Source organism: Gossypium arboreum, chromosome 7, assembly GCF_025698485.1.
Source record: "Gossypium arboreum isolate Shixiya-1 chromosome 7, ASM2569848v2, whole genome shotgun sequence".
Taxonomy (NCBI): Eukaryota; Viridiplantae; Streptophyta; class Magnoliopsida; order Malvales; family Malvaceae; genus Gossypium; species Gossypium arboreum.
The window spans coordinates 97,950,294-97,960,216 of record NC_069076.1 but is presented as its reverse complement, the minus strand read 5'-3'; the positions used below and the strand labels follow the sequence as shown (position 1 = coordinate 97,960,216).

At 33.1% G+C, this 9,923-nt stretch overlaps 1 protein-coding gene across 1 annotated transcript; it reads right to left on the bottom strand.

Moving 5' to 3' along the window:
- Positions 1 to 3,859: 3,859 nt before the first annotated feature.
- Positions 3,860 to 9,690, bottom strand: LOC108486545 (ABC transporter G family member 11-like). The gene is made up of 10 exons (XM_017790659.2): positions 9,076 to 9,690; positions 8,702 to 8,991; positions 7,062 to 7,233; positions 6,843 to 6,965; positions 6,590 to 6,718; positions 6,309 to 6,503; positions 6,130 to 6,216; positions 5,348 to 5,620; positions 5,159 to 5,266; positions 3,860 to 4,327 (listed from the first exon to the last, which is right to left on the bottom strand). Exons 1-10 carry the CDS (start codon positions 9,460 to 9,462, stop codon positions 3,983 to 3,985), a joined length of 2,109 nt encoding a protein of 702 aa, XP_017646148.1. The 5' UTR covers positions 9,463 to 9,690; the 3' UTR covers positions 3,860 to 3,982.
- Positions 9,691 to 9,923: the final 233 nt, after the last annotated feature.

Genomic DNA, 9,923 nt, shown 5'->3' with positions numbered 1-9,923 from the left:
TACAGTTCCTATTGTTTTTACCATTCTTACTGTCTCTACTACTAATACTCATGCTATGGTCACTCGTTCTAAGGCTGGGGTTTTTAAGCTCAAGGTTTTGTCTGTGAATAAGGTTGATTTTGAGCCGACGTCTGTTGAGGAGGCTCTTGCTCATCCCGACTGGTGCCTTGCAGTTCAAGCTGAATACGATGCATTACTTGCTAACTCTACGTTAGAACTTAGTTCTCTTCCTCCTGGCCGAAAGGTGATTAGCTACAAGTGACTTTTTAAGGTAAAGAAAAATCCTGATGGGATAATTGATCGATGGAAGGCACGGTTGGTAGCCAAAGGCTGTTCACAGGTGCCCGGTTGTGATTTCAAAGAAACCTTCAGTCCAGTGGTCAAACCTACCACTGTCCGAATCATTCTGTCAATTGTTGTGTCATGTGGTTGGCATCTCCGGCAAGTTGATGTCAATAATGCCTTTCCGGCAAGTTGATGTCAATAATGCCTTTTTAAATGGAGATTTGACTGATGAAGTTTTTATGCAGCAACCTCTTAGCTTTGTTCAAAATGATCCATATGGTGAAAAGCTAGTGTGTCGTCTGACGAAAGCATTATATGGCTTACGACAAGCTCCTCGTGCTTGGTTTGACAAACTAAAGCAGTTTCTACTGTCCACTGGTTTTGTTCTGTCTAAATCTGATGCTTCATTGTTTGTTAGAGTTTCTCCTGCAGTTACACTCTATGTTCTAGTCTATGTGGATGACATTGTTATTACTGGCAGTTCAGCTGACGAGATAAATTGTTTTGTTCAGAGTTACACAATAATTTTGCTTTAAAAGATATAGGTAATCTTCATTATTTTTTGGAATTTGAAGTCAATAGATCTCTCTATGACAGTCTTCATTTATGTCAGCACAAATACATTGGAGAGATTCTTGATCTGTGTTCTAGGACTAATGCAAAAAGTGTTCATACGCCAATGGTGAGTTCGGCCATGTTGTCTAAAAATGAGGGTGAACGTCTTGATGACCCAACTGAATTTCACAGTCTTGCTGGAGCACTTCAGTATGCTGTTTTAACGCAACCAGATATTGCATATGTTGTTAATCGAGTGTGTCAGTTCATGCATGCTCCCACTACAATACATATGGTAGTATTAAAATGTATCTTGCGGTATCTACGTGGCACTCTTTCTCATGGACTGATGTTTTAACGGTTTGATCGATTGTCTTTGGTTGATTATGCTGATGCAAACTAGGGTCTTAATTTTGATGATCGCCGGTGTACAACGGGATACTGTGTGTATTTTGGTCACGGTGTACAACGGGATATTGTGTGTATTTTGGTCATACACCTATATCATGGTGTTTTAAGAAACAACAAGTTGTTTCTCGATCTACAGTTGAAGTTCAATATCGAAGTTTAGCTGCAGCCACAAGTGAGATTGCGTGGTTTGTTTCTATGTTATCAGAACTCAAAGTATGTTCTGTTGATCCTCCGACAATATGGTGTGATAATTCTAGTGCTGTAGTTGTTGCGGCTAATCCGGTACTGCATTCCAAGTTCAAACATGTTGAGCTTGATTTGTTTTTTTTGTTCTTGAAAAGGTGGCTAGCGGAGACTTAGTTGTTGGTAAAGTGCCAGCTTGTGACCAGGTGGCGGATATTCCCACTAAACCATTGTCTGTTTCTATTTTTACTCGATTTCGTATTCTTCAGGTCGTGCCCCTCGAGGAAGCTAGATGAATGTTACAGTATGTAAATAATACACGTTCCAGTAAATAGTCAGGTGGTTAGGCAGTTGATAAAGTTTTTATTTGTTAAAGTTGTTAACAACAATTAATCCTATCTCTATCATGTATATAAACCATGTCTATGGACTAGATGAGGTATCTAAGAATTTCTGAATAATACCTTTAGATATTTCTCTTTGAGTTCTTTAGAATTTGTTGATTATTGAGTTTTTATCAAAGGAATAAAAAAAACCCTGATTAGCATCATTCATTCGTATGATCAATGACTTCATGTAAAGTTCCCAAAGGAAGGATGTGAGGTAACAGATCAAACCAGTAGGCAAATCATGGAAGAAGCTGGGACATTCGATTCCATGAAGTGTAAACAAGACCTTGAAATGTGGCATCAACAACTCGACCATGTGAATTATAAAAGTCTTGAATGAATAGTTAGATATGATGCAATGCGACGGCTACCTAAACTTGATGGAGTAGTAACAAATCCTTGTAGAGATTGCATAAATGGAAAACAACATTAGGTGACACATAATGCTGCAACATATCAATATAGTTATTTCATATGGATCTAATGGGTCCTATTCAAACAAAAAGCCTATGTATTTGCCTATTTTAATGACTTTTCTTAATTCACACGAGTTGACTTTTTTAAGGAAATGTCAAAGATCATTGGAGTCCTAAAGAAGTTAATGCATCAAACTCATGAATAAGAACAATTAGTTGATTGGTAAGGTGATCAGAATCAGAAGTGACTATGGGAAGGAGTTCGAGAATGGTGAATTTGCAACCTTCTATGATTAAATAAGTATTATTCATTGAGTTTTAACACTGAAAGTTCCACAACGAAATAGAGTCTTATGTGATGTTCAACTTAAGGTTTGTCATCATTCAAGTGCTAAGGCAACTAACACAACCTATTATGCCAATATCAGTGCATCAAAGCCTCAATCGATTGCAAACTTCATTACTTGCAACTTTCGAGCCATTAAATCTAATTTTGGCCTTTATTTTTTCAGAAAGTGCTCTGAAATCACAGTATCCAACTCTAACTTTTAGACTTCTAACTTTTTTATGACTTCTTAATAGTCGAATCGTCATACAAATCAGACAACTTCTTCTCATTGATTTGCAACCCTTCACTGTTCAGATTCTTTAAATGATCCCTCTTACCTTTCTTATATATTGTTTAGGGCTAAGGCTCAAGCCAGCCTTTTTGTCCTCGTTTTTGCCATGAGACTAAGATGAGGTCATTTAGTTAGACTTGTTGTGCATCAAATGTAAACTCATATGATTTATTGATTTATTTAATTTAAATATGTATTGATAATTAAAAGTAAATCTGATAATTTTGATTCAGACTTGAAATTCAATTTGATTAAGTTAGACAACATAAATATTCTATATTAAAAATATATTTATAAAGTTATTTCAACAAATGGCTATGGGTGAAGTAGTAAAAGATTTCTATATAAATTTATTGGTTAGGATGATAATAGAGCGGGGCAAAAGTGAATGTTGCTAAATCCATCATTGCTTCACGATCATCACTTTGTTCCACCACTCACCCACTCCATTATGGATGTATAAACTAGAAAACTATTATCACATTCATGGATGTTAGATAAATCCATCTCCACCCCACCTTGTTTCGCTTCGATTAAATTTTTACTACTTATCTTTAGTATTTTCAATATTTTTCAAGACAAGTAAATATTTAAACATAATTCATAAAAAATCAAAACATAAAACATACGAATTTTTCTACAACACATTATTACATTTTAACTTTTTAATAATTATATATATATATGCGATTATAAAATTGTAATTCCATATAATGAAATGAGGTGTAAAAAAAATTTACCCCACTACATTACATCTCACACCCGCTTTTCAAAAAAAAATTTCACTTATTTGTAGCAAATCAAGTCAAAATCCAATGGGCAATTTGAGTTTTATCATCTCTTGTAAATGATTCTCAAATAAAGTCTTTTAACTGTTTTATTCAAAATTATATAAAAAATAAAAAGATAAAAATATCCTCATCATAATAATAATTACTTCTTAAAGTAAGAGTACTTTAATAATTTCACAATTAAATTAGTATTTAGTTGACTCTTAATATTAATTTAACCCACCATTTTATATATAGAATAGATAATAACAAAAAAAAAAAATAGAACAAGTAAAGCCTATGGAAGAGATGTTAATCATGTGAGGATAGCATGCGAAGCATAAACCTAAAATCTATCTTTTATCCCTCGTGGTAGCTACGTATGTTCTCAAGGAAGGTGAGTGGGTGAGACCATCAGGTGCCACTGTCGTGTTCTGTATTCCGTTCTTCTGTTGCATCCTTCTCCTGGCTATCAAACCTCTGATCCATGGTGTAACATCCTCACTGATCTTTATCATCAAGAAGAATATGATTCGATATATTATGATCATGCTGAATATAACACTCAGATCGATCCACTTGGACCGTCTTACATTGATTTGGAACACGTTTTCCAGTATGTATTCACCAGGGATCTGGGGAAGCTCTGGGGACTGGTTCTTGAATAGCAATCCCTTTAGATCATTTTGGTATTGCCCCTGAAAAATAAAAACCAATGTTAGTAATGAGCCAATTGCATCAATCTACAAAGCAACCATGGCAGAAGTAAATCACTGAACACATTATTATTCAAACCCACGATGTGAGTTATGGCTATGGGGTAAACACGGCCAATAGGCCAAATATTGGGGTTCCATCAACCAGTATTTAAATCCTAACAAATGGGGTGAAGTCAAAAATTATTCTGGAGGGGTGAGATTAAGTTATGTATTTTTATGAGAGTTAAAATATAATTTCATCATTGTTTTATGGTATATCTTTATAATTTTAAAAGATTAAACTAAAATTTTATCATTTTTAGAGATAAATTACAATTTGACCATTTACTAGCTTATAATTTTATAAAATGTAAAAGGGCTAAAGTGATATTTCCCATTTTAGGAAACACTCATGATAAAATTATAAGTTAATAAATGGTAAAAGTGAAAATATTACTTTGACTCTTTTCAATTTATAAAATTATAAATTAATAAATGATGAAATTGTATTTTAGCTTTCATAAGAATAATTTACTCAATTCTGCAACCCAAAAAAATAATTTCTAATTTCACCCTTGGTTCCATCAACCATTCTTAAATCCTAACAACTAAGGCAAAGCCAAAACTTATATTTTGAGGAGCAGAATTAAGATATGTATTTTTATGTTGCATTAGCTTTATATCTTTATAATTTTTAAAAGATTAAATTAAATTTTATTATTTTTAAGGGGTCAAAATATAATTTAACCATTTGCTAACTTATAATTTTATAAAACTTAAAGGGGAAAAAGTACTATTTTTCCACTGGGACAATTTCATTTGGTACTTCACCTGTAGAGCCCAGAAATGGAAGCTGATGTAGGACATTGGGTAACGCCAGACAGGTTTTGGGATATCATTCGGGAGCCTGAAGTACCCAGAAACAAGCATGAATATTCCCTGCAACAAAACACAGCTATTATGTAATCCTTCCTAATAAACGTTAGTAAAAAAAGGGATAATTCTGAAAGTGAGACAAACCTGAATCCCTGCTCCTATGATAATACCCATCAGAAAATTAGGGACAATACTGGCTATGGCCATCATCAAGCTCTCAACCACAGTAACACTAGCATAAAGACACAATACGAAGAACAAATAATGTTCCAAACCCGGGTGAAGACGAACCATGAAGTAACAAATAGTTCCAGAGATGAAAGTGATCATAATGAGGAATGGCATAGCTGAGATTGTATTCCCAATAACAAATGCGGTGACACCATAGTGCCCATTTAACCTTTCCCTTTGAAAAACCTACAAAACAGAGATGAAGCCACGGTCCAATGATGAATCATAAATTATTGGGAGCTAAAGTATAATTTTATTATTATACTAACATATAATTTTTTTTAAAACTTAAGGGACTCAATGATAAATCTACCATTTTTGCCCCTTTGTCATGGAAGTCAGATTTCACTATGACTTTTTTGCTAAAAAAATTAATAAAATATTCTCTGTACGTTAAATCAAAGAATAAATTAATCCTTTTAGTTAATTTTTTCATCCATGTCAAGTGTTAAAAACTGATGTGGCTGATGAAATAACTAATAGTTACACATGGTGTGCCATATGTACCTCTTATTGACGAATAGAGACCAGTTTTTAACAGTAGAAATAGACAAAATTTTAATAGAATCACCAGTTTGTTGTTTCATCTATCGTATATGAATTAATTTACTCATGTTTTGAGTAGAGGGGACAAATTGCAATCCCATCCTTAGTTCCTTCATGGTACTTTTACCGTAGATCATATAAGTACTCACCTTCATGTCCTCTACAAAAGAAGGGAACCCACCTATTGACATGAATGTGACAAAACCGAAAACAAAAGATGCACATGAACCCCTTGCCTGGTACATAAGATAATAAAGCTGATTAATAAGCACAATTTCTAGAAAAAAAACAAAAAGCTGTTGTTCTACTAGCACTTATAAGAAAGTACCAGAATTGAGTTGTAGCTGGTTCCAATATTGAGATAAATGGTTCCAATACAGACAGTGACTACAACATATATTAGTAGTCTCAGCCAATAATAGCCAAAGTCTCTGGACATGTTGATGAATGAGCGTTTGGTTAAAGTGTATGACTGCATCAAGAAGCTAGCTTGACTGCCTCCAGAATCTAACACTGTTCCTTTCTGCAATATACCAAAAAACATGATTTAACTGCCAATAACTATCAATGGAAACCAATGCAAAGAGAGGTGGGTGTTAAACTACTTACAACTTTGGATGTCTCATCAACCCTTTCCTTTGCAGCGTAACATTGTTGAGATGTTCGGTAGAAATCAGTAAGTGTTCGGAACGCTTCGGCTGTGGTTATTTTCTCAAGTGGATCATCGCTTGCCTCGAACTGATCATAAAGCAGTTACCAACATAAATAAGGCTTTCTATAAGTAAAGAAAGGGATTTCAGTCATATAAATGTGGAATGTAGCAAAGTAGGAAGGAATAGTAAAGAAAGGGAAATGGAGATACCCGTAATTTCATGGAACCTTTAAGAGTAGCCTTAACCTTATCAAAATCAGAATTGATACATCTAAGAAAATGATCAGATGGATTTCTCAAGGCAGGGCATGGAAATCCAGCTTGTGCAAAGAACTGCATGCATTATCCACAATTCAATAAAGAGTATGTTAGTAAATATGCAATATATATCTATAAAGAAGGAAGCAGAGTTCAGAAGAAAAGTGTTGCCTCGTATGCTTCAGATGCTTGACCAAAATAAACAGTTTTGCCCCCTGACAGCAAATACAACTGATCAAATAGCTCAAACACTTCACTACTGGGTTGATGGACTGAAGCAATCACTGTTCTACCATCTCTTGACAGCCCTCGTAATGTCTGGGTTACGAAAAATGCCGAAGCACTGCCATTTTGTATACATAATGTATTAAGACAATGGAATACACCTCATTAAAAGCTCTTTAATAAATATTGTATTACGATACAACCGGTGATAAATAAACCCTAAATATTATATATAACTTGGTTAAAATGGTAGGCTGAGTATGCATTGTTTATCATTCACATTCAAAATTATATTTTACCCAAACTATGGTTTCAAATAAAAAAAATTGATCAATAAGTAGCTTCTCAAACTAAAACTTGATTTTAAACTGGAAATTTAACCCAAGTCAAAATATTTAGCTTTTAATTTTAGGAAAAATGATTTTCAATGAAATTACCTTTTTTTCTATTAGCTATTAGATCTTCTACTTTACGATATCATTTCTATAATAGACATCTTCTCAAAAATACTTTTTAATAACAATGATAAATATTATCAAAATTTTTAAAAGTATCTTCTACTTCACAATATGTAAGTGTATGAAAAGATTAAAATACTTTATAATAATATATATTAATCATTTAATTTTTAATTTTTAAAATTTTCTTTAGTCAAATTAGTATTTGACTCATTATATTATTTTTAATATTTTTCTAAATTAAATTAGTATTAAATTAACTTGTAATATTTAACTTAATCAATTACTTAAATAACATAGATAAAGGAATTTATTTTCAAAAGTAACATGGGAACTCCTTTCCATTCTTCCAAACGAAGCTTTAAATGGTAATTAAGCTTTTTAGCAATTAAACCATAAGGGTAAAACTTAAAAAGGTTCTCTAGGACCTAGAAGATTCCTTTTTAGAACATATCAAACAAACACTAACTTTGAAAATCAAAATAATAAATTGGTAAAGTTCAATAATAAATCTTGCATCATCAAACTAAATATTGCATTATCATAAACATATTGAGGATATGTGCCCAAAATATATCTATCTTGGGTAAAAATATCATATGTACCTCATATTAGGTATTAGATTGTTTTTGGCCTTGAGTAAATTGATTCTTCTATATTAGATCACAAAATAAATTGGTCCTTTTAATAAAAAAATTCTTTTGTATGGTTAAAATTGACATAATTGACAAAATAACCAAACAATGACACATGATGTGCCATGTATACTTTATGCTAATATATATAAACTAATTTTTAACCGTAAAAATAGAAGATTTTTTTAACAGAATGATTACTTTACCATTTGATCTAACATATAAAGATTAATTTATCTATTTTTTAGTAAGTGGGATAAGATGCAATCTATAACTTAATACAAAAGCTTACCTTAAACAAGTGATTCCAAAAACAAGTAAAAAACCAACAAACATTTTACCAGGTCATTACAAAAAGTGATAAAGGAAAGAAATAGAAAAAAAGGGCAAAATCAACAAGAAGAACAGTTTACTATATTAGGGAGTTAAGCCAATTGAAACAAAAGATTATGTCGGAAACACAGAATCTATAAAAAAAGAGATATAAGTAAACCTGTCAAGTCCACTGGTTGGTTCATCAAGAAATAGCAATCTAGGCCTCATTAGAATTTCAAGAGCTATGCTAACCCTCCTCTTTTCTCCTCCACTAATCCCACGTAAATGCCAATTCCCGATGACGGTATCGGCACAATCTTGGAGCCCCATCTCGATAATAGTACTTTCAACAAGTGCTCGCTTCTCGGACCATGGCATCTTATCAGGCAAACGTAATCGAGCCGAATAAGAGATTGTTTCTCGAACAGTCAGTGTACCGATCAAGTTATCATCTTGAGTCACATAGGCCTAAACACACACAGAAGTAAATGAAATTCAAGATTCAAGACATAATAAGTGAGGGAGTAGAACAATTAAACAAGTACTACTTACTGCAGTCCCGAAGCAAAGCTTGGTTTTACGACCATTGAGGAGAATGGTTCCTGATAGGAAAGCATTGGCAGCTAAACGACTTGAAAGCGCATCAAGAAGGGTTGATTTGCCAGAGCCTGAAGGACCCATTAGAGCTGTTAAAGTACCTGGTTCAGCATAACCAGTGAGTCCTTCAAGTACTTTTTGAGTTTCACCATTGTTGAGAGTTACCATTACGGTGAGATCTTTCCAAGTGAGTCTGGCTGATACATCTCCTACAAACTCGGTGTTAGTCTTCTCTCTCCATAAGGTTTCACTTAAAGGACTTAAACCACCGATCACCATCCCATTCCCTGCTGGTTTATTGGATTCTATCTCCATCATAACATTGCTTGCTGAATTCCTCATGATGAGATCAAATAGCTATTGAATGAAATTTGTTTAGGTTTTTAATAGAACCCCATGCAAAACCTATACTCATAAACTTGGATTGAAATAAAAACTAGTTTTCTTGTTTGAGAGCTGCCTTGGTGTTCACAGAAGAATTAGATAGATAATGAAAAAGGGATTAAAAAGAAAAAAAGTATGGGGGATAATTGAAGGTCACTACCTTTTTATCTAAAACCATTAAATTCATTCCGGTGGTTGTTGGTGGATGCATTTAATAGGAGTAATTGACCCATGCTACTCTGCTACTTGTTTTAAATATCCACACGCAACATCTGAATTATATTTATCATGCCTAGCTTATATACTAATATACAAAACTATATTCTATATTAATTTTAGTATGAGATGGGAAGAATACGTTTATGATTTCTTTTTTGAAATTTTAAGTGTTTCTCTTTTACTCATTAATTTTACATATT

Excerpts from the sequence above, each read along its gene's own strand:
- LOC108486545 (XM_017790659.2), bottom strand. The coding sequence starts at position 9,462 with ATGAGGAATTCAGCAAGCAATGTTATGATGGAGATAGAATCCAATAAA. Across the intron at positions 8,992-9,075 it reads AGCTTTGCTTCGGGACTGCA|GCCTATGTGACTCAAGATGA; the intron begins GTAAGTAGTACT and ends GTGTGTGTTTAG. Across the intron at positions 6,966-7,061 it reads AAGCATCTGAAGCATACGAG|TTCTTTGCACAAGCTGGATT; the intron begins GCAACACTTTTC and ends TAATGCATGCAG.